General features: G+C 47.5%; 2 protein-coding genes across 2 annotated transcripts in view; one reads left to right on the top strand and one right to left on the bottom strand.

The window, feature by feature from the left end:
- Positions 1-14297, top strand: part of SLC25A26 (solute carrier family 25 member 26) — an 82094-nt gene extending 67797 nt beyond the window's left edge. The window contains exons 7-10 of the mRNA XM_084292515.1: positions 1260-1329; positions 9041-9105; positions 10535-10608; positions 13850-14297. Coding sequence (XP_084148641.1) covers positions 1260-1329; positions 9041-9105; positions 10535-10608; positions 13850-13946 — 306 coding nt within the window. The 3' untranslated portion in view covers positions 13947-14297. The remainder of the gene's footprint in view (positions 1-1259; positions 1330-9040; positions 9106-10534; positions 10609-13849) is intronic.
- A 2379-nt stretch (positions 14298-16676) lies between these two features.
- The window catches only part of LRIG1 (leucine rich repeats and immunoglobulin like domains 1), an 85198-nt gene continuing 77178 nt past the window's right edge, over positions 16677-24696 (bottom strand). Inside the window, exons 14-19 of the mRNA XM_084292997.1 lie at positions 24350-24631; positions 23391-23810; positions 21928-22050; positions 21178-21324; positions 19749-20057; positions 16677-19531 (exon numbers count right to left, since the gene is read on the bottom strand). Coding sequence (XP_084149123.1) covers positions 19299-19531; positions 19749-20057; positions 21178-21324; positions 21928-22050; positions 23391-23810; positions 24350-24631 — 1514 coding nt within the window. The 3' untranslated portion in view covers positions 16677-19298. The remainder of the gene's footprint in view (positions 19532-19748; positions 20058-21177; positions 21325-21927; positions 22051-23390; positions 23811-24349; positions 24632-24696) is intronic.

The following is a 24696-nucleotide window of genomic DNA, read 5'->3' on the forward strand; positions in this document are numbered from 1 at the left end:
AGCAGAGCTGCAGCTATTTAGCTATGGCAGGATACCAAACAACATTGTGGCTGGCCATTGTTGCTTGAACAGTTTGATTTTTAAAACATTCAACTGAAATATAACCACCAGCCAAGTTGGAAGAAGCAAGTCACAAGGACAGTGCGTTAAATGAAGAGTCAGCAAATGAAGGAAATGAGCTCTCGTGCCCCAGTGGAGCGTGGCTGTATTGCAGACCAGGAGCCTGAGAGCAGCATCTCAGCCTTCGAAGCTATCGGGTTGCTTTCAGGAAAGTTTTATAGTATAGGAGTAATACGGATTTAAAAAGAATGAGATAGTGCCGCAGCTATAAAATAAAATTATTGATTTCTCTGTGGTAGGCCTCAAAGGGCCATGGAACCCATCCCTTTTTGCTAAGCACTGTTCCTGACTTCATAAGACAGAAATCTCTCCTCCAGAGCATTTCAGGAGATGGAAGAGGGTGATGAGGTGAAGGGAGGAGGAGAGAACAATGTGACTGTAGCTGGCATCATCACAGATCTTCCCAGCAAGCTTTGGCCCTTGCTGCTGATCTCAATCAGAGTCCTCAAACTGCATGTTTGACATGATCCTTAATGCTTGTGTTTTGGAAGACACCGTTCTTGGTGGTGTGTTTAAGTGATGCAGTGAGTTCAACGGATCGGAGCACGGTGTGTGGGAGCGGTGGCAAGGAGGAGGGTGTGTGGTCTCCAAAGACGCCAAGCGAAAAACAGACACACCTGCTTCCGAATGCAGCGGGAGCGATAAGAGTAATTTCTTAATGATGGCTTCTTCGGGGAGGGGCTGGGTTACGAAAGGCAGGGGAGCAAAACGGGATTTGTGTCCAACTGGGCTGGGGGCTGCTCATCCCACACGGGGGTGTTTGGTACTGGGCTGACCTGATGCTGATTCTTGCATGCTGCCCCCCATCTTAGTGTTTTGCTTTGCACCGTTTTATCTGCCAAAAAGAAAGTAACTTCACAAAATATTTGCAAAGTTGCATGGCCACAGGCTTAAATGCATACATATGAAACCCCTGAAAGCAATTTGCTTCAAGCCCTCCTCAGTTCCAGACATCTTTCTCACTCCATCTGCTTGTTCAAGTACACAAGTTCCTTGGGAAAAATCACTTATTACATCACTGAAAAATGCCACAAAAATAGCTTTTCACTTAAGTTCCCATCCTCGGAGCTAACTCACATGGGGATCAGATAGATTCAAACATTTAATAACTTTTTATTTTCCTTTCTCTTTAAACACAGGATCTCTGGTCATGGAAGCAGGGTCACGTGGTGGATTCTTGGCAGTCAGCAGTCTGTGGAGCTTTTGCAGGTGCAAAGGATTATATGTTACACTGGGAAAGACTAAAGAAGAAAGGGAAAAATGTGCAAATCTATTAAGTATAGCAGAACAACATTCCTTTGTAATTCAAGTTTGTTTAGAAGAAAACGGATCCAGTTGTTGTTTGGAAGTAGGGAAGTCAGCAAAGGAAAGGGAAGAAAAAAAAAGGCTCAAACAGGGTGTCTGTTTGAAAGACAACCAATTTGTTTTTGACAAATTTCTGTTATTTAAAAACCAGGGGCCTGTCAGTCAGGCTTTGCGATTATTTCAAAGTTGATTTGTAAAATCCTCATCCAGGAGAAAACTTTGCTTGGGTGCGGGTTTGTGCAGCTGTCTGCTCTGAGCAGCTCCCCAGGGCTTGAAGTGATTGCAGCGAGAGGCCGTGATTCACCATTCATGTGACAGCTCTGACAGCCATGTAGATTAACTAGAGTCAGGAGAGCAGAGGCTAGCACTGCACAGCCTGGAGGCAAAAGCCTTCCACAGCAAAAAAACAGAGGACGAAACATCTGGGCAATCTCCAGACACTACAGCAAGAATAAAGAGTGGCAGAACACAATACTGCACTATTTATTACCAAACAAGCCAAAAGTTAATTGAATTCTTCGGTAGGCTTCTTGCTTGATTTTAGCCTACTGTAGTTTTTTCCAAAAAAAAAAAAAAAGTTGGGGGGGCAATTAATGACTCATCAGTATAGCTGACAAGTTAAAGGGAGGAGAGACTCAACTGTCTTAACAGAGAAAACAGATTAGTAGTTAAGAGATGGATAGCCAGAGCGTCTCCCCAAGGAGCTAAAATACATTTTGAGATTCCAAACCAGTAACAGAATATGTGGAAAAAATAAATCCTGCTTAAACAGAAATTATAACATTTCTTGAAATAGAGATTATCAAAAGCAAAGCTTGTTCTTTGATGACTTGTAAAATCAGAGCCATTACATCGTATGTAATTTTTAAAAATAAGCTCTGTTAGGGGAATTGAAGTATTAATAGCAACAGGATTCCAGCAGAGGCTGAGGCTTCATTTTGATAGGCACTGTAACGACACAGCAGAGAGAGGATTTGTGGCTCTAACTGCACTCCGTTCAGTAGATCAGTCATGCAAGCAGCCTGGGAATGGTTTAGGTAGGGTTGATTCTGCTTTGGGGCAGAGAGGATATTTTAGATGATCTGTGGTGTGTCCAGCTGTGTTTTCTATGTTTATGTGATATGAAGGGAGTTTTTGTTCTGCTTAAATTTTGGTCTCCTTTTGGATTTTACACTGACTTAGTCAAATCAGTGCAAGCAAAATCAGAGCACTTGAGTTGAAGCAGATCGTTCATTTCTGTTTGGAAACAAAACAAGCCATCAGGCTAAAAATGCTTTAAAATGCAATCTGTATGTCTGCAGGTGTGATAGGAGATCATTAATTTAGTTCTGCTGATTTCTTTACAGTCAGATTGATACAAAAACTGTGTTCAGGCACGTTCAGAGAGCTGGAGAGGTTATCTGATTTACCCAAGGCCCTGTGGAGTAATTTCCTGAAGTCCAATTTGGTGCCTCAGTTGGAAACCTAGCCCGGTGCCTCTGTTTCCTCCTGTGTATGTCTTGATTCTGACCAGTTGTGCTTGAACTTGCTGCTGTTTGATGGATGGTTGGTGGCGTCTGCTCGCTTTCCAGCAGGAATATTGCAGAGGGAGCTTCCAGGGGCGCAGTCGTGCACAAGCACTTCGCTGCCTTTGGGGAGCCCTGACACTGGGTGCTCGAGGAGACCCCAGGTCCCGAAGTAGCCCAGAGGCTTCCAGGTTCGTGCTCAGGTGGTTCATGCTCAGCCCTGACTTTGTAGGCTCAATTCCCAAAGCAGGAATCTGTGCAGACCTGCAGTCCTGGTTTGTAGCTCGTGATGTAGCTGGTGATGATACATTCTGTGGGTTATCCTTCCAGCTTCGCTTCCTCCAGCCTGGTTTTCCTTTTTTGTTCTCTCCTTCCCCATTCTTGCCTTTTCACCAGGAGCATTTTAAACTTCCTCTCTGGTGTGTCCTTTGAGGGCCTGCTTCAAAGCTCATGAGATTAAACGTTTTCTGGACCAGAACCTTACCTTTTGGTCTCCGTTCCCTCCCTCAGCAGACACACAACAGGCAGGACCTGTATTGATCTAACCCAGCGCTGTGTCCATTCTGTTTTACCGAAAATATTCAGCTCCATTGCTGAGCGTTGGAGGTGGAAAAATAATTTCCTGCTTTCTGAGGAATGGTTTCCACAGTTAAAAACAATTAACTACCTACCTGGAGCTTCAGATGAGGGAAGCGAAACCAGACCAAGCTCTTTATCCTTTTTTTTTCCACCCCAAAACAAAAATCAGAATGCCAGCAGTACTCTGTGAAGAAAACAGCCTGTGTGTGCATCTGAATGATTTAAAATCATCACGTTATAAACCTCAAAAGGAGAAGATTATCCAAAAAACAACTTTTAAACACAGAGATGCTATCAAATGCCACCATGGTAGCAGTGGGATGGAGAAACCACACAGACATGCTTTTCTCCTGTGCTCTTTGCTTGAATTCAATACTTTCTAAAAATATGTTAGAGGTCCTGAGGGGCAGGGTAATAAGCTGAAACAAACTGAAAGAGAAGTCCTGTTTGGCTTCCCTTTAGGGCTCTCGCACACATACATACATGTGTCTGTGTGTCGGTTAGTTCCTAGCTAAATCATAATTGATTATTTGGCGAGGACAGAACAAAGAGTAACAATATATTGAATTCCATCCCCAGCGCCTGTGAAATAACAGCGATTTCAGCCAAAGTGCTGCCAGAGGCCCGACTCCTCCTCGTTGAGCACACATGTGTCAGATGTATGTATGTGATCCGTGGGCTTTTTATAGAAACCTAATAGGCGCGAGCATAAATATCAGAGATCTGGAACCCTCCCTGTCTCATCTGTTAATAATTTAATCCCTGGAGGCCTTGTCCAGCTTTATCATCGTCTTTGGTGTCTTAACCGGAGGAGATGTTTGGAGCAGTCAGGGAGTGAGAGAAGGAGGTATGCGAGCAGTGGGGAGGAACCCAAGGGTAGATCCGTGGTATATTTTAGGCCTGAGGTTTGGAACCAGAACTCACCTGGTGTCTGAGCTGTTTGGGTACCAGCCCAGGATTTGGCAGGCAGGAGGCAGGTGAGGGAAACATGTCCCCACTCTCATTGCTCTTGATGCTCGAGCCATCCTGGGGCTCAGGTTGCCTGGCTGGACCACTGCGACCCAACCCTGCTCTGTGCCAGGGCAGGCTGTCCCAAAGGGGCCTCCGGGTGGCTTTCCAGCAGCTCCTGCTCGTCAAAGCACCATTTAATGTGGTTGAAAACTGTCCCTGCTAAAGACACCTCCTTTTTCTCCCTAGTGTTAAAAAAAAAAAGTGTGGCTTGCTGTTAATAATTTATGCCCTGTGGTGAAAAAGTCCCAGGGACTGGAGGTGCAAGCCTAGTGCATAATAAAGCACGAACGGGAGCTTTTTGCACATTAACAGGGAGGGCGTCCCATCACTTTTGTTCTCACCTAATTGGCTCTGACAAGATTACACGCCGTGTCTAAAAGCCTGTTTATAGCTCTGGATAAATTTTTGAGCAGTTCTCAAGATCCCCCTTCAGTGCCTTCTTGGATGGGGCTTCTCAGCCGGAGCTGGTTAAATCCCCGGAGGAGCAGTGCCTTGCCTCTTGGTACCTCTGCTGGTTTTTCTTGGGTCACTTTGCACTGCCCTTGGCAGGTGGCAGTGCTGCAGGAATAAAGGACCTGGAACAGCTTCTTAAAATTGACCTAATGTCGATATAATGCAACTTCAAATAAAAAACAGTTGATTGAAGAGTTCTAGGAAAAAAAAAAAAAAAGGTAAAGTCTTGAAAAAAGTTCTGAAAAAGTTAATTAGGCAGTCAGTCAGTGTAAGGTGTTGTGAGGGGTGGTGAGTAGTTTGTGTTAGACCAATGCTATGAAGTTTTTCCATGAGAATTTGGGATTTAATCCTAAATCAGCAATGAAGACAGGCAGTAATACAACTCAATCAGCATTTTTTTTTCCTTCTCCCAAGGTGGGCTGATTCAGACAAATACATTTTAATTCTCAGACTCAAGTTCCTACCTCTTGAGACAAGCCTGGCCTCCAGGACAGGGCTGGTGTTCAGATGAGGGTGCCGGGGTCCAGCAAGGCGACGGAAACCTGCGAGGCCTGGCCAGAAGGGTTCCTTGGTCCCTTCAGAAAGGGTGAGGAAAAATTGCAATGATACCGAAAAAAAAAAAAGATACAGGAGCTGAAGAATAACCTGTCTTCCTCCCTTCTTAGGATTTTACTTGCGGAGTGTCCCAAGGAACCAGTGGGGCATTTCCCTGTGGTAGCAGGAAATTCAGCAGGAGCCACCTTACCGCTAGGACCTCGGGTTATTTATTGTTCTCGAGTGAAGTATTTCATTCTGTTCTGATGCTTCTCAATTTTGATTTGCATGTGACAGCTAAAAAGGAAATGCCAACAGGAACCTAGGGGAATATCTTAGTCTCCAAGGCTCCTTGTTCCTATTGCCAAATCTAGGGAAATTGCTCTCTTTGCTTGGCCTCAGCACAGGGACTGTCTGTCTCTAGCACTTCCATCAAGAGCTGGTCAGTGGGAAAGTGTGACTAGCAGGGGGATTTTCTGTTTAACACCCTGTACTTGGTAAATTTGGGGCCGTTCAGCTGAGATGTGTGAATATACAGCATCCCTTGTAACTTCTTGGGAGACAGGCAATGAATTTTCCAGTAGCATGGAGTTTTATTTTCCCAACAGAGGAGTTTGTCACTCTGCTAGGAGTATTAACAAGCCAAGAGCCTTTTCCCATGTGCAAATCCATCTTTATGCCTACTTGCTGAGCCCAAGCCACCGACAGATCCTCCTAGGGCAGGGGATAAAAGGAGCCTTCTCCAGGAGCGAGCAGGTGAGTCAGTCCGCCCGCCTGGGCACGGGCTGCCTCTGGAGGTGCCTTTCTGTCAGCTCTGCAGAGGGAGAATGATTGGGAGCATCAGGGTGGATGTGTTTGGACTGTGTCTGTCCCCCTGATACTCTGATACCTATTTTTTCTGCTTGTTGAGTGGACTCCAGCCTTGTGTGGCAACTCTTGAAGAATTTGGTGACAGCAGGACTAGGCTAAATCAGTAACAGGGCAGGTAAAGATCTTTTGGCCTTTACTGAGTATTGGACAGGCCAGTGCACAGCGCTGCTGTTTTGATTGAGTAGACTCTGGCTGTACTCGTTTGGATTTATTTTATTAGTTTGATGACTGAAAGCAGTCAGATTGTATGCTGAATTTCCCACCTAGGGCAGGTGGAATGGCACAGTACCCGCTAGCACTGCAGCCTGTCCCGGGATCTCCATGCAGTAGCATTGAAGAGCTCATTCTAAAATTACTTTGGACATTTAGGGTTAAGACTGGAGGAAATTAATTTTTCAGACTCGTTGCCTGCACTGAAATGTCGTTCCCAACAAACGCCAGCTTTAATCTGGTGTTTTTGTCAGGCATATGCAAACTTGCATTTAATTTAGCTGCTATCCTGCTGCTTGTTGTGCTTATGAAGCATTTTATTGTTGCTGTTGTCTTTCTAAATTGATTGGTAAATCTGTACCAAATACTTCCCAGTGATGGAAAAAGAAACATAGAGATGTTAATAACAAAAGAGTCTGAGACATCCAGATGTTAGCTGGGGAAAAATGACAACCAACCAGGCCTGCTGAAGGCGCTGGGCTGCGAGTGCTGGGGAACGTCGTATCCGCAGGAATCGGTTGTTCTGATCACTCCGTCAATGCAGATCAAAGCTTCTGCTAATGAGAGACCTTCAGGAGTGAGTGCCTAAAAAATTAACAGGGTCTGATAAGGGAAATTAGCTGTCACCTCCGCAGCCGAGCGATGCTTTGAGATCTCTGCCCGATACAGGCCCAACAGCCTCGTGGATCGCTGCGGGCGAAGGAAGGACGTCTACATCCAAACTTGTAAATCCCCACTCTTTTCCATGGAGGTTATTTTTACTGCTCTAAAAATACTTTGCTGACATGAGTACCAAGTTCCTAACCCGATCGTTCTCTCCAAGCCTTTGGGTCATTTAGTCAAAAACTGGCTCACAATGAAAAGATTCGTGACCTTAAAGAAGGTCCAAGAACGGGCTGGAATTTACTTTAACTTGCTCATAGTTTCTGCTTTGGTTTCTTAAACACAACCCATTTTTTCTGCCTTTTCATGAGGTATCACTGCTAGAAAGCTTCCGGCAGGGTGAAGCTGATGGGCTGACCTTACAGGAGCCGAAGCTGCTGCTCCAAGCCGGGCTTGGGTGGTTCAGGAGCTTCCCTGCTCCTCTTGTTTGAGATCCAAGGGATTGCACATCTACCTCACTGTGTCCTGAGCTGTCCTGGGACGTTCCTCAATGAGCTGTCAGAAGTCACCCCGGGGTGCCAGCTGGCCTCTCCCCATCTGACATAAAGCAGGGTTTTCGGGTGTTACAGCCAAGGTAACAGAAAGAGATGCAGGTAGAATCACCAGCCGGTGGGGAAGAGAGTTTTTTTTCATTACTTGACAGATGTTAGAAGAAATGCTTTCCCCCTTCCCGTCCCAAGAAAAGAAGGATCAATTTTTCTACATTCCGTAGAACAATTTTTTTGGAGCAAAAAAAAACAGATTATTTTTAGCTTATTCCCTGGGCACGCTGTAGGCTTCAGCCCTTGGAATCGCTTTGTTCCCTGCTGCAGCAGATACAGGGTTTATCCAAGCTCCAGAGGAAAAAAATAGGAGGGAACAAGCGAGACAAATTTCAGAACGAGTCTCTCTTTTTCTTCCCTCCTTTTGTCCCTTTTCTCTCTTTGCTTACCACTGTGCTGCTCCAGCATTTTAAGTTCCTTTCTCTTCGTCTGTGCCACAACATGAATTACTTGCTTGGGATATTGTGAAGAGAGGAGGGAGAGCTCAGAGTTAATTTTAGGATGATGAAATAAGGCAAAGGGAATAAGAGCCTGGGAGAAAAACCAGCAAAGCTGGTCCCTAGGTAGCATGAGAGGCCAGGCTGTACCCACAGGGTTAAAATACGGAGAAATAGACACACACATTTGTGGGTGAGACATGCACATGGATAAGCTTAAGATTTCTGGCTTTTGGGAAGAAAGCCACAGCTGAGCTGGCTGCTCTGAGTGAAAGTAATGAGCTCCAAGGGTGACGTTTGGGAGTGATTAGAGAGAATAAAAGTGCCTGTGAGGAGAAGATGGCACTTGTGGCAGCAGCCTCCTGACAGTTCCTGAGATCTGCGGGCACACTCACCTTGTTGTTCTCCAAAATGCAGCTGATCTTCGTTGGGGATGAGCTCTGTCCAGAGCTGTGCCTTGTCTCGTTTTCCTTGAGGCAGAATCCCAGGTCTAACAGCTGCCATTCACACCTGATCTCTCTGCTGCCTGTGGCCAGCGATGCCCTGCAGCATGAGTGCTGCAGACACAGAGCATCTTCCTTGCTCACTCTTTCTAAAATTTGAATGGTCAGACTTTAGTTCTCCAGGCAGAGCACAGCAGGCTGGGCTGCACTCACCTTCACCAAATGTACCTGGACTCTGCCCCTAGGAAACATGCTGTAGGCATTAATAACGCAGCAGTGTTGGCCACAGCCATGGGAATTACAGGGAGGGTGTCGTTCCTACTCAGCCAACAATGTCTCACTTGTGTTTCATGTTTTGGTTTGCTCAGGTGGATTTGCAGCTGCCGTCACCACGCCTCTCGACGTAGCGAAGACAAGAATTATGTTGGCAAAGGTAAAAGTGGAGGAGAGCAGCAGACATGCCAGGGGAATGGTCATAGCAGAAAGAAATCCAGCACCTAGTAATAATGACTTCAGCTCTTGTCCTTTAAGACAGATGCAAGCAGGTACCACACGCAGAATTAATGAAATTGTGTTAATTTCCTTGAATTCCTCTTCTGCTCCCTTCCCAAAGGAGCTCTCTGAGAAGGGCCTGCACTTGTGCTGGACTCGAGGCTTCCAGGGTCTTACGCAACGACACCCAAAGTTAAACATCCCACCAGGAATTTGTTCCTGTGTAGTTTTGATAATGGTTTTGTGTGTGTGTGTGTGTGTGTGTGGTTTTTGAGGACAGCACAGCACTGGATTTTCTGTCTGAAAATTTCAAACCACAGAGATCATGGTGGCTTAGTTCTGCCAGCCAAAGCAGGACAATTGCTTGTAAGACTAATACCTTTAGTAAGCAGATAAGTTGCCAGTAAATCTACTATCCCCATCGTTCTTACTGACCCAGAGCAGAGCTAAGCAGCCACGCAGCTAAAAGCCCTCAGTGGGTGGGTGTTCCTAACGTCCTTCCCTGCCCTGAAAAGAGACGTTGTGTTGGCAGGGGTCAGGCATCCTGGGGTGTGTGAGGATGGTTTTTACCCTGTGGCTCACATCTTTCAGTGAAGGGCTGTTTATTCTCCATGACACGTACCCTGTCAGCTGAGTCACACGCAGCTGTGCACACCTCGGTGTGTTGTGACTCCGGCGTTGTACCTGGTGCAGCTTCTTTGCCTCTGGGCAGCATCGGTGATAAAATTCTAAGAACTGGGTTTCGTTTGTGTCTGCTGCTGTCCTCAGCAACCAGGTCAGCACTGGCAGGGGGGTGATGGTGCCTTGGGATGTTCTGAGACCATTCCAGCAGCATCTATTATTTGTCATTGCACGCTAACCAGATCACACATGTAATGTAATTGCTCTGGTGTTTGTCCTGTTTTTCACTCAAGGTAATTTCCCCATGTAAAACACCACTCATGTTTTTTAACCATTACTTGTAATTTGTATTTTTTAAGTTAATCCCAGGCTGCTAACATTCGGGTTTGAAGTCAGTGAGTAGTGAAATCAATTGTTGGTGCTTTTAGAGTGTGTTTTTATTAACTCTTAGTCCAGAGTCAGCTGCTGGACGTAGAGCAGAGTGTAGTGCAGAGGAGACTGGAGCCCCAGTCCTGTAATTAACCCGCTCTGTGACCTTGGAGTGATTATTTTGTTCTTCTGTGCCTACTTTTCCCTTTCTGCCCTCTGCCTCATTGCTGGAGACAGTGAGCTTTAGCCTGTGCCAGGAGACCCAGACCATTAGGACCCCTGTAGCTGCTGCAAGGTGGCACTAAGCAGGGACACACAGCTCGGTAAATAACCAAACCTCTCTGGCAACAATTTTCAGACTCTGCTGTTTTTTGGTGCAGGCTGGTTCCGCCACGGCTAGCGGGAACGTGCTGGCTGCCCTCGGAGGCATCTGGAGGACACAAGGACTGTCAGGGTAAGGCCACGCTGAAGCAGCACAGCTCAGGGCTTGTCTCTCTGCCTGTGGGGTGGGGAGGGAGAGGACGGGGCAGTCTGCTTGTATTTAAATGATGTCACACAGGAAAGATTTTTAACTCAGGGCCCGGGAGCACCCCTCAGGTAGGCACAAACTGTGCTGGGTCAGGCTGAGGTCTCTCCGGTCCGGTATCTTCTCTCTAGCACCAGCTGGGAGCAGTGTCCATGGAGGAGCACAGAAATGGTGTTATTTTTTTATATTTCCCTGGTAGAGCCTCTAAGGCTAGCTCCAGACTTCTGAGGCAAAGGTGGCTTTGTGTTCAATAACCCGTGATGGACTTACCTCCAGGAACACGTGTGTTGTGCACAGCAGTGTGGGGCTGTACGCCGGGAGCACTCCCAGCCTGGCCTCACCGGGCAGTAGCTCAGCACCAGAAGTGCCTCCTGCAGGGACAGGAGCTGCAGGGAGGCTGGAGACATCTCGTTCAGCTCGAGCTCAAAGAATCAATCTGAGCAGCCCCAGAGCAGCTCTCCAGCTGCTTTCCTGCTGTCACTGGTGTGTAGAAATGTTGGTCTGGGTTTCTGCTGACCAGTATGAGAAGTTGGGGTGATGCTGATCCAATCTCTCACCTGCCCTGCTTTACTTCTGAGAATGAGAATCACTCTCCTGACCTTGGAGCAGTATCGTGAAGAAAAAAAAAAAATCCTTTTCAAGCGTTTGTAGAACATTTTGAGAGCTTTTGAAGAAGGTGTCAGGGGCTTATAAATTATTATTAGGTTTTACAGGCACCTGCTTCATTTCTGTTCCCCTGCCCTCTCAGAGTGCAAGTCAGGGTGCCTGTTGGCCTCTCGCAGGGAGCACACACAGCGTGACACCTTCACTGCAGCCAGCTCAGGCTCCTCCAGTCCACGAGGTGTGGTTGTGCTTCCTTTGGTGGGGCCCGTGTCCCACCTGTCCTGGGGCTGGAAGAGAAATGAAGGGTTTTGGAACCCTTCTTGGTGCTTTTCACTGTCATTTTTATAGGCTTTTCATCCTCTTGGTGTGGCCGATGCTCTCGGGGTGCTGCTGTGACGTTTGTAAACTGCTGCTGGAAGCAGCGCGTACGGTCTGGCGTGCTGGGAGAGGGCTTTCTCCTCACATCTGATCTCTGCTCCCACGGCTAATAAAAAGTTCAGCCCTCTTTCTCCACATGTGGGAAATAATTCAAAACAAATTGCAGGAAGTTCTGGACACTCAGTGCAGGAAGCCGTCCAGCTGCGTGCCCCCAGCAGCCCGCACGGAGAGCTGGGCTCTCGGGTTTGCTCCTCGAGGTGCCCCGTCTGTGGACGAGCTTCAGGTCCTCCTGGTGGGCTCCAGGGCTTGGTTTCAGGGGGGCTGGGAGAAGCGAGGCCGCTTGTGCTACCGCTGGAAGTCAGCACCGAAGGGCATAAACAGGCAGGGGGTCGGCTGGGGAAGCAGAGAGCAGAAAATGTGCGTTTGGGTTCCTTTCAGGGTGTTTCGGCAGTGCCCTTTTCTAAACAGCCCCAAATTAAACTCTGCCTAAAGATAGTACCCGGGGCCTGGGACCAAAGGGAAGGCAACGCAATCGAAATCAAAACAATAAGTGATCTGGAGAAGGAAAACGTAAAGTAGGCCAAGCTGCGTCAGCTACAAGGAAAAGGAAGAAAGTCTTGGGAAAAATAAACGCTGAGACTGCCATGCCTGCTGCCAATTATAAATCTATTAATCAAAAACAATAAAAATGTCAGGCTTTTTTGGCTAGTTGCAACACGAATTGATTTACGGCGTCTCTAATAAATCTAGTATTTGAAGAGGAGGAATTCTAGGGGCAGAAAGATGCATTGCTTATTGCCACCTTATTAAAACCAGAGCGCGGGGCTCGGCTTCCTGTTTTGCACCTAGTAAATCCCCCTGCTTCACGCCGCGAGGCCCGCTCTGTGCCGGGACAGCCTGCAGGACACGGAGCAGGGATGAGGTGGACGGATCCGTGTGGCTCTTTGCTCTCACCAGCAGGGTGATGGAGCCCTCCCACCACCGCAGGTTGCAGCTTTTCCGACTGCTTTTCGTGCAAGGGGCCAGCGGGAAAAAAAATAGAATAAAATTCATCAGGTGATGGGGCTGGTGTGGCCCGGAGGGGTCTGGTTTGGGTCAGGCTTGCAGCAGAGGGGCTGCGGGGGACAGATTCGTGGGGGCAGGTGAGGAAATGGAGCAGGGCCAGGGATCCCGGGGGTGATGGCCAGCAGTGGGTGCTGCCAGGGCTGCAGCTCCCGGGTAACTCAGTTATCTGCCCCTGTTTGGTCTTGAACGTGCAGCTCTGGCGATGCTGCTCCTGCGCTGGGGCTGCCTGACGCAGGGGGTGCTGCACCGGAGGATTTACCCCACCAGCGCTCTGTCCGTACATGCCTTGTACAAATTACTCTGGTTTAAAGCTGTCATTATGGTAATAGACCCAATTGCTGTCTAGTAAAGCCATAAAATGTTTCCATCTGCCCGGGTGCTCCAGGCTCCTGAGCGAAGCTCATTACAGCGGAAAGCGGAGTTCCTGCAGGCACGGCTCGCCCTGAGCAGCGCAGCGAGAGCTGCTGAGCACCCCGGCTGCTCGGGGCACACTTTTTCTCCCAGGGCATGGCACGAGGGCACAGCACGAGGCCCTGAGGTGGGCAGGAGCAGTGGGGGCTCGGTGGCAGAGCCCAGGGCAGTGGCGTCCCTGTGCAGCTCAGCCAGAGCTCGCTGCATGAGGCCTCCCGCGGTGCGGGCGCTCGGTCGGCAGAGGAAGCCAAATAGGTCCGAGCCTGGTGTTTAATCCTTGCTTGCAACGAAGGAAGCCTGTAATGAAGCCTGTAATCCTCGGGGAGGATACGCCGGGCTGTCCTGGAGTTATTAGACCAACTGCGAGCTTAGATGTGTAGGGTAATGGGCTTTGCATCAGTTTCCTGTTAACTTCCAAGAGCTGTTAGGATCAGGCACCTAAAACCCGTCGTGGCTGATCACGCAGCCATTCCTGCTCCCTCTCTGCCGAGTGTTTTTGGGGATTGGCTGTGGTGCTGGGTCTGTGGTGGGGTAGCTCCTGGCAGAGAGAGCAGGTCCTGGCCTCAGCGCACCTCTGCTGAGGCTGGGTGGGTTGGCGGGGCACGGGGCACTTCTTATCTGAGACAGTTTCTCTTGGCTTTGTTTTCTGAAGCCCCTGCAGGCAGCCACACAGCAGCCACTCACCCTGAAGCCGCCTTTCCTTTGCCTTCAGCTTGTTTGCAGGTGTTGTCCCGCGGATGGCAGCCATCAGCCTGGGAGGGTTCATCTTCCTGGGGACCTACGAGAAGACGCGCGAGCTGCTGCTCTGACCCAGCTCCTGCCTCTGTCCTGCGAAGAGCCGGAGGAGCCCGGCCGTGAGCGCAGCCCTTCCTCTTCTGCCACCTCCTTGCCGTGCCCGCAGCAGCTGCCGAGCAGCCCGAGCGCCGCTCTCGCTGTTAGAGAAAAGTAAATCCTCAAATAATCCCATTTCCCAAACGTGAAATTTTCCTGCACGGAAAGTGAGTGAAGTCATCGGGAGAGTCGTGCCAAAAAAAAGTGATGTTTGGGGGGTAAACAGCTAATTACGGTGCCTGAGAAAGGCGTTGGGAGAACTCCTGCAGGGGAAGTGTTCTGCGAACCTCTGGATCACGGGGAGGCTGAAATAAAGCAAGTTTTCATAATTCGGTGGCACCTGCCTCGTAACGCGGGGAGGGTTTTACTGCTGGTGGAAGGGGCCGATAGAGTTACGGCCTGCTGCCCTCCCACAGCACTGAAAGTATTCCGGGTTGGGAGGGCTCTTTGTAAAAGACAATAATCCATTTGTTTCTGATTTGAGCCATATTTGTGAAAGTTTATATTCCTGTTTATACCTACAGGTGCACAGCAAGCATTCCTGCCTGGTCACCAGTGCAGCTTTATTAATTAGACTCACATTTCTCCAGTAAAAGCCCGGGGTTGGATTATTTTACAGCTGTGCCTCCGCAAAGACGTGCAGTTGGGCCTTTTTTAGGTCTTCCTCCCTCAGCAGCTGAAGGAGCAGGAGTTTGGAAATGGTAAAACCCAGGAGGGAGGCCGGGAAGGCAGGGCAGGGAGAGCACACAAGTTCTCCTGCTGAAATATGGACGGACCCAAAGGGCTCAGGGGGCTGCTGGCAAGCAGAGGGAACCTCTGGTGCTGCTCTCCTGTTGGGAAGGAGGAGCTGTGGGGCCAGGCTGGTGCTGGGACAAGCTTGGTGAACGGGTGGTGAAATTATTGGGTTAAATGATCACCAGAACATGGGGAAAAAATGATCAGCCAGGGTTAGAGCCTCAGCCCAGAGCAATGGGCAGTGCTGCCCCGAGACACAGCCATGGGCATCAGTTATGAGGGGGGCTGTTTTATTGCCCTGTCATCCCCTGACACAGCAATCAGGCTTTGTGGAGTCCAAAACTTACAAGATAATTGGCAGATGAGTCAAATGTGCGGAACAAAGGCCGTAATTCTTACAAATTAGCTTCAATTAAAATGGGGAATTTCAACCCAGTCCGATCTTGGCTGGTTGCATCTCCCAGTTGCCCTGGCACAGCACAGCACGTCCACGGCTGTGTCTTTTATGAAGCTTTATGTAGAGCAGGCCCGATTTTAGGGGCATAGGGGGTGGGGGAGAGATTTATTACCTAGTCTTAAAAGCAAACTCATATTTTCTGTTAAAGCTCTTCAAGCAGCTGAGGGGGCTAGCGCTGCAGTTGGGCTGTTTAATTACTTGAGCTGAAAGTAATCACGCCTCGTAGTCCTCGGGTCCAAATACTGGGTTGTTGTTGTTGTTACTTAATATTTACATAACCAGTTTTGTCATCACCACTTAAAAAAAAAAAAAAAAAGCCAAATTTTTGGCAAACAGTGCATGGGGTGGGGGGAGACTGTTGCAATGCTGTTGTATTAAGGTGGTTTGTCTGTGGTAATTTAATAATGGCTGTGCAAATCAGCGTGTGCTCCTGCAAATCAGCGTGTGCTCCTGCTTTAGTTTGCCGAGGTTGAACGCTCAGCAGGTGAGGCAAGGCTCGGATCCCACCTGGACACGTGCCTCTTGCCACACAAAGTGGTGCTGCCACCTGAGCGAGCCCCAACGCCTTCCAGCTGTGCTGCCAAAACCAGGTGCTGTATCCAGGCTGGCCTCTCCGACCTGTTCAGCATTTCCAGCAGCCCCCACGCTGCTCCCTCATCCCTCGCGCTGAGGGACTGGCTCTGCTCCCCAGCAGAGTGGTGAGTGGTGGCGAGGGGCTGGTGTGCACGCAGCTGGCTGAGCCCGCTGCAAATGGCACCTTTGGTGATGGGACTAGGGGGGAACTTGGCAAATGCTCCTCGGTGTTTGTTTTCTTTTCCCATCCTGTCTGTTTGCCTTGAGGTTTAGCCACGTTTTGGCAGTTATTTCAAGTTTACTGAAACTTGAAAAATTCATTTTATTTTGTTACTGGGACAATGTGGATAAGAAAACTTGAAGCTCAAGGCACTAGCTTCTTAAAGGCTCTTGCTTTTCCATTTTAAAGTACTTTAATGTGTTAAGGGATTTAGCAGTGTAGTCTCAGAAAAGCTGCGTTATATTCAAGGTTAGAATTTGGAGAAGGAAATACTTTATTTTGTAAATAATATACAGAAATTGAGTTGAGACTTTAGCTGGAGCAAAAATTCATGCTTATCTCCAAAGCTGCTTCTGGAATTTCTGTAGAGGGTGGGGTTTGGATTTGAGCAAGCCAGAGGTGTTCAAAACTGCAGCTGACTCTGGGGCTGTCCTGGCCCTGGTTTTTTTACACACTAACCCACCCCCATCTGTTCTGCTCTCGGTGCCAGGAGAAGGGTACTTGCCAGATACTTACGCAGCTGGTATCTTAGAAGTGCATTTCGTATGAGTTCTTTATTGTATCTTTCAATGCAGCCCCCAAATTCCACCCCATCCACAAGCCTGACTGCCAGAATCTCACGCTGATCCGCAGTATCTGATGTTAAATTTGGGGATCTAATTTCACAAGCAGATATTCTGGCAGTTACTCTGCGTTTTCATTAGAGAAAGACAGAAAAGAGTGTAGCAATGGATTAGAATTTTATTTAATTTTCAACTGAAACTCCCAAAAGCTCACTCAACAAAAAAGCTGTAATATTATAAATGAACCTTTATTAAAGACACTTCAATGCCATTTGTTAGACACTTCAATATCTTACATGTTTGTCAATGTACAACATTGTACCAAATTTTCTAATAAATAAATAACTTTGTACACAAAAGTAATACTTCCTCTTTCACATTGCCTCTTAGAAGCAGCAAATTCACATATTTAGTGGAAGTCATAACGTTAGGCAGTTAACTTTATTTAGAAACATCATTTGCAAATGTTAACGTGGCAAATATGCTTAGTGTCTGCAGTGGTGATGACGCGTCGCCAGCCCAAGGAGGCAGTTGGGTCGGTCTTTCCCCCTCTTCCCGGTCCCACTGTTTTCCCCGTCAGTTGGTTCTTTTAGCCCTTGACTAAAGGGAAAAATGCGCTCGGTTTATAATTGTCTAACGTCCTCTTCCTTTGCTTGGAGTAGGCTTGGCACTCAACATCGCTAGCCACCTGTCTCAAAGTGCAAATGCGTCAATGGTCAGGACTGGTACAGACAGGTACGTGGCTCAATTACGCCTTGCTTCATTAACGGGGGGCTCAGGGGGATAGCTTGGGGCCAGACTGCCCCCAGCTGCTAGGCAAAAGGCAGAGAGGTCCTTCCCTGAAGGGAGGTGGTGGCTTCTTGAGCTAAGGTTGGGCACGAACAGCTTAAAACGAATGGGTGCTGTGCTGGTGCAGGGCAGCGTGCAGCTTCTTTGCGTGGTAGGGCTTAGGCAGATCCAGAAGTAATGAATCTGAACCCCAAATGCAGCTTTTCTGCCCCCATTTCTAACGCTTGTTTTGAGCCACAGCCCTAACAAAGGTGGATTTCCACTAGACTCTGCTTCAGTGGGACTGGCATTTGTGTTGCTCCTAAGGAAAAAAGTAACAACTCCCCAAAAAAACCTTTCCCCAAAGTAGTCATCACCAGGGTTAGCAACCGCGTATTAGCAGAACTCAAATTACAAATAGCTGGAAGGGAGTCCTCCATCCACAGGTACCAACAGAAAGCAGCCTTTCCAGGAATAAAAAGCTTTGTAGTGAAGTTAGACGTGACAAAGATCTGTTTCACCAACGTAGGTTTTTCTTTTTCCCCCGTTCATGGATGAACTTAAAAGACCCCCAAAATATTTGAGACATTTCCATTTAAACAAGTACTTTCAACCCTAAATACAGTTTCCCTTCTAAGTGAGGGTATTTCTGCATTGCTTAGCATTGCTGCACGGAGCACCGTAATTCATTTGAGGCGGGTACGTTCACATCAAGAGTCTGGCTGCAGCTCAGGGTAACGGTGTCAAACAAGAAAGCCTAATGCTGGGTTGTAGGAAAAAAAGGTAAAAGCATTGTATGAATTCATGGTACAGCTGTTGGCCTAGGTTTTGTTGTCAAAACAGCTGCACGGGTTCAAACTCCCTCCAGAATAGATGTGTTTTTCTTGGGTAGCAAATGCATCGTACTGGCCAAGGTTGTTCCTTCTGCTTCACAGGGCCAGGCCGGCTCCCAAACACACCTTGTACAGGTGAAGCTGCGTCCGTCCGGGGGGAAATGTCTGCACTGGGCTCTGTAGGTGAGCAGGGCTGTAAGAGCACGTGTGGGCAGATGATGCCCTCTGCTAGGAGGCTTTTGCAGGGTGCAATGTCTGGGACCACCCCACAGTTTACTGCATGAATTATTTATTTTGGTAATGGCTGTTCACCAGCCATGATAGCTGGGTAGTTCTGGGGCTCTGCCCTGTTGCTGAATTATTTAGTGCTGCTTGTGTGGTCCACTCTAATGTAGCGCAGTCACAGTTCAAATACTAATTTTTCTGCAATTTTGAAAACTAAGGGAATTTAAGTTCTTCCACAAACAGGAGAAAATCAGGTTGCTATGTAATTTCTCACTGCTTGTTTTTTTTTTTTCATATAAACTTCATTTGAAACAGTTGCAGATCTCTGTTTAAATGTGTTAAGTGCAATAAATTTCAAAGGGGAAGGAAATTTGTGCTAAGTAACCCAATTGATCCTTGATTTAAAGGAACTTCCATTGAAAAGAGGACAATCCCTTTGGAACAGTCTGGCTTTTTAAAGTTCTGCTTATGCGTTTAAGGCACCAGAATTATTTCTCTCACAAAGTTTAACAGCAACCTGATACTGAAAACAATATTGCCAAAATTGTAAAATTTCACTCAGTTTTCCATGCACTAAAGATTAAAATAGCCTCTGTAAAAGATATATATATATATATTTATATATATATATTTATATATGAAAACTCTTATGTACAATTGTATCAAATACTTTTCTCTTTACACAATAATCCCTTGCATTTATGTGCTTCATATGCAAGTCAACTTTTGAACGCTTCATACTTCTCAGGGAAGTTTTAAACTATGTACAGACAGATGACGCTCGAACAGGAGTTTGTTCCCCATACAAGCTTGTTTCTCATACCTCAGCTGTGTTGCCTTTGACAGGTCATCAGTTCAGGATTTGAGGTAGAAGTAAGTAGCCTATATACTCTGTGCAAAAAAAAATAATAATAATAATAGCGTGTTTGTTAATTTGCACATGGCAGTCTGTCCTCTCAGTCTATTGATCTGTTTGGTGGCTTGAACTCAGGAATGGAGTCGCACGCCGTGGGTGCGTAGCCGTTGGACAGGAGAGCCTGTTTCACTTCTGCTTCGCTCTGCAAATCCAGTAGTGTTGGGGAAGCTTCAGGAAGCACGTTCAGTTGCTTTAGTGACCCTCCTGATGGTGAAGCTCTCACCAAATTCAGGTTGTTAAGCTCTGAAGGCTTTGCTACTGATTGTGAAGAGCCTGCGGAAAAGGAAAGAACCAGTGTGGTTAGCTGGTGGTTGGAGCCAGCCGGCTCGGCCTGACAGTGCGCCTCATAAAACCAACCCTGCCACTGTCATTCGTACTCTCGAGCCAAGTTTAAGAAGCTGATAGAAGTTAAAAAACACTGCTCTGATGTAACCCCAGTGATGCTGTGGAACAGCTGGGGAGAGGAAGACATCCCAGGGGAGCGACGTACCGTGTTTGTCTGCTAGCAGCGGGCTGGTTGTGCTCCCGGGCCCTATCCTGTCGTGGTTGCTGGGGTAGAGGGTCCCGTCCGTTTCCGTCCTCCTGCCGCTGGCGATCCCATTGCACTGCTGCGGGTGGAGAAGGCCGGTGCCTGCAGCCCTCTTCCTGCTCCGCTCCTTGCTGCTCAGTGCGTTGTGGTAGGTGTTATCCAGAGTCTTAAGGCCTTCGGAGTAGTACTCCGGCTCCCTGGGGTAAATGTGGACGTTCATGCTGTCCGTGCTGCCGCTGCAGTCCGCGCACACGACTGGCAGGCCGTAGCCTGTGCGGGAGGAAGGGAGAACAGCAACAAACGGGGGTCAACCAGCTGGAATGTGTCAGCACCGGAGCGCACAAATTGCGGAAGGAAAAGGCAACTCTGTTTAGCTCATCTGTCCCTCAGCAGTGTGGGAATCTCTCACTAAATAATATGGACACATCTTGGGTTTTATACAGGGCTAGTAAATACTTGTGGTTTTCGGAACTCGGTAGCTGTCCTATCACAAAAAGTAGTTCCAATTAATGCGTTTATTTTGCAGCTTTTGTTTGGTTGGTTTAATTCCTAAGAGGTGATGACTTTTTTAAATAATTACGTGCTTATCTCTTTTGTAAACTTTCTAGTCAAGGCAGAATTAGAAAGTGAAACTTTTCTATAAGTGTTTTATAATACCAAGTTACCTTTCTTATTTTTGTGCTGCTGCTTTACAGGGATCACTGTCAAAACGTATTGTTATCTCAAGATGCTTTATTACTGCCAGTGGGAATAACAGATGAGCAGAATTCAAAGCAGCAAGATGAAAGGAGCTTCTAAGGTTTGAAAGTTAACTTTCTTAGTGCACTTGACAGCTTTCCATTATTCAACTTCACAGTTTCTCCTGGAGATAAAATGTGTCTCACTGGCTGTTTTTCTGTGGATACTACAATACAGGACAAGAACACAAAACTCATCCTAAAAATAGAACCAAGAAATTGGCAAAGAGAAGATAATCAGGTGGAGTGCCCAAACCAACATTTAAATTTTGAAAAAAATTTTTAAAAAAATGCTGAGCTTTGAAGTTGGCAGCCCCTTTAAAGATCATGAAAAATTTTAACACCTTCAGTTTGAAAGTGCTTTCAGGACTAGCTCAAATCAAAATACCCATCAGCCAGCTGCAAGCCATGGCTATCACGAGCTTTAGTCTGCCTCTTTCTGATGGTTCCTCAAATTCAAACTATCCAAGTTTGATAGAGGATCAAAGCAAGCAGGAGAAAGTAAATTTAGTGTACTCGCACCTGAGAATCATTCTGGGCTTTTTTTTTTTTCTTCTGAAGGTAACAATTTCTTGTCTTAATGCTGTCTGACTTGGAGGGCTTTCTGATCTGTACAAACATGAAATACCTTTCCAGATTAATGGGTTTTGTACCTGTCTTATCTGGAACAAGCATTCCATCAGCCATGTCTTCAGTTTTCCAAGTGTCTTTATTATAGCCGATACATAGCTTTGGCTGTCTGCAGCCTACAGTGGGAGCTTCAACATCTGGACACCTTCCAGCATCAGTCTGACACATACCTGCAACAAATGAACCATCTGGCTTAGGATTACAACCATCTGCACTCAGCCGAATGGCTGTTAGCCTCATTTCTAACATAAAAACTCCAAAAGGGAGAAAAATAGCAATGGAGGTAATAGATAAGTTTAAGTTAACATTTAACAGAATAAATGCTGCATAATCGTAGGAGAATCTTAGTGCAGAACACTTACCTTTTCCTCCCTAATGTACTGTGTTTAAATACTGTAACATCCCAGCATTAATTTCTAAGCCCGAAGGCAGGGACAGGCAATGCTAATGTGTTCTCTACTAGAGCTTAACCAGGGGTAGCTCTGGTGCCAAAGAACTATTCCAAAATTAGCAAAAAGGTACTCCTTAGGGCCTGACTGAGCAGTTTCTGAAGCAGTCTCCATGCATAAATGCAGCTATTACTGGGAGAGGGTGGCTTTGTAAAGCCAAAGACAGATCCTTGTTTTGCATAAGTGCAGTAGCTGGAGAATTACATGGTGAAGATCTTTCAGATAACTCGTAACAAGCACTAAGTACTTTGTACTGTGATTTTTCCCTCCTCATATCAAATTCAGATACAGCATTACAGAAGAAATAATTAAACTGGTTCTCACCATTGCTGTCTACGTGCCCGTTAGGCTGTTGGTTATCTACTCTGACGACCGCTTCCTGCCTGTCAGAAAGAGTCCCTTGTGAAGACAAGTAGCTCGGCACGTCTGGAGGCACAATAGTCTCATCTAGAGCAATGGGAGTAGAGAAATATGAATTCCTAGTAGGACGTAAAGGCTTCTGCTTTCATTGCATCTAAAAGCACATATGCAAGAGGAATTTGGGACCAAATTATTATTATTTGGGACCATGCTGTTTTCCCTAAGTGCAATGAATTAGAGTTGAGCTGCCAAAATACCCCATGCCCCTCAGAGTCCCTGCTCCTGCCTTTTCAAAGCCCGAAGCTGGGAGGTTTAGCACTGCTAAGCCATTCTGGATGTTTGCATTTGGCATGGTCAGTACGAGGTAGGTTGCAGGGGAGCTGCCTCTTCAGAACATGCAAATCCTGATCCCCAGAAATTCAGAATGGGAGACCGAGGACTCGAATCAAATGAGGCAAAGTCATAAGCAACAGACTTCTGGGGAGCGGGCATTTTGATTCGCTTAAGCAGGCCGTCTGAGCCCCCCCTTAGCTACCCTGGGCTTTCCCCACTTCTTATCAGGTGATTTCAGTCATACAAACACCAAAATGCCATACACCTCTGTCATACAAACACCAAATGAAACTCAAATACACCAGGACTGAATAAAAAGGAAGAGAAAATCCCACTAACACATTGCACCAGCCACATGGTACCCAATACCTCCTACCTAGCTCACGTCTCCAGAACACCGTGCCACACTACAGCTAAAGCTAGCAGTAACACAGCAAGGCTGCAAAGCCAAGAAGGGAACGGAAACCCTAAGCTGGTTCTGCCACACTTCTGTACAGAAGCTGTATAAAGTTGAGGGCAGGAGAGGTTTTCTTCACTGCACTGTTTACTTTTACTGCACCAAATGATCCCCTTTGAGGCTCAGCAGGAAGCAGTAAACACCGCTTCTTCTTTGCCCAAAAAGTAAGGGATGCCCCTCGTCAGCAGGGTTACAACAGCTCTTACAGGCAACATGGAAAAGGGTTTTCCAGCTTCCAAGTCTATTTTTGCAATGATTTGAATACAAAGCCTTTGAAAATACAGATTCCCAAGAAGACAGGTTCCCAGCATCATGGGCACAATCCAGACTAGACTGTCTCGAGAGTTAGCATTTATGGTCATGGAACATCAAAAGTAGCAAAGCAAGGGGAAAAAAAAACACACTTCCAAGTAGAAAAGACCAATCTGGAGAGCCAGCCAAGGTGAGAAACACAGCTCTAAGCATGGTTCAGCAGCAAGCGAATGCTGGTTCCAGCTTTGGTAGCCACGAGAACCACAGAGATAAGCCAATTGCTTTTCCAGTGTGACTGTGGCTACCCGATATGCCACTCTGGCCTCAGTGGGAAGCATGACAAGACAAAAGATTAAGGAAAGCCTCAGCAGGAGAGGCGAGGTACCTGTGTTGGTGACGCTGTACTCTTCGCTCTTCTTCCTGGTTTGGTAGATGATGCAGACCCAGACCAGGGAGGTGAGCACGATGCTGCACACCACAGCGATGGTGATGATGCCCACCGTGGTGCGGTCCTTCCGACAGCCCAGGGACTGTAAGATGCTGACGTGGCTGTGCGCACGCTCCGTCCCCAAGGTGTTGGACATTTCACAGGTGTATTTCCCTGCGTCTTCCAGGATAACGTTCCTGACGATGAGCAGCTGGTTGCCCGAGGTGAAGTGATGCCTTTCCGTCACCACCAGGGGCTGGTCGCCTTTCAGCCAGGTGATGCGCGGGGGTGGGCTCCCCGTGGCTTTGCACTGGAGAGCCACGGTCTCACCTACAGACACCACGTGGTCCTCCAGCGGGTGGATCAAAGACGGTGTCTCTGCAGGGAATAAATGCCAAAATTAATTATTGTGGTGGGACAATTTCTTCTAACAGTACTGAACACAACTGGTGTTTCTGCAGACAAATACACAGCAATGCGCTGTGTGGCCATGGCCCAGGAGCACACCACGACAGGTCACAACCAAATCACAACCAAAGCCTTCTCTTAACCAGCTGGCGTTGGTCTTCTCAGCAAAGAAACGCCCCAGGATCAGGGGTAATGGCTGACACATGAATAATCTGGTAGGGCCTGAGAGAAGGAGTGCAATTTCCTCTTGAAGTAATTTTCCCAGCCAGGAAATAGTGTGGTTAGAGGGGCTTCCCTGGCACAAGAGGAAATGTGACTCAAAGCTCCTCTTTTAATTAGTGGGTATTTTTCCTTAGTTAACTACCGTGTAAAAGGGTGAAATAAATAAGATTAACACAGACTAAGTACCACCTCTTCGTCCCATTTCTATGTCTGCAACTGCCAGAGAGCCTGGACTGCAATCCCTTCCCGTTCCCACTTGGTCCCTCAGGGGCACTAAGACATCTTACCCAGGACAGTCAGGGTGGCGTTGGCCAGCACAGACCCCGCGGGGTTCTGAGCTGTGCAGCTGTAGACGCCCATGTCTTCGATCTTCACATCGGTGATGAAGAAGACGTCATCGTCGGGCATGACGTGCATGCGGCGCTCCCGGGCGGCGGGGAAGTCAGTGCCCCCATCTTTCTGCCAGGCAATCTGCGGGGTGGGGTCTCCTTCAGCCGCACACTCCAGCCGCGCCGTCGTCCCTGTCCGGCTGGTGATGTCGTGGGGAGTTTTGATAAAGGAGGGCAGCACTGGGGGGAGAAAAACAAGAAGAGAGGTGAGCAGCTCCCTGGGGAACGCGCCGTCTTCCAGGCAG

Source organism: Netta rufina (assembly GCF_964035555.1).
Source record: "Netta rufina genome assembly, chromosome: 10".
In the NCBI taxonomy this organism is placed as follows: domain Eukaryota; kingdom Metazoa; phylum Chordata; class Aves; order Anseriformes; family Anatidae; genus Netta; species Netta rufina.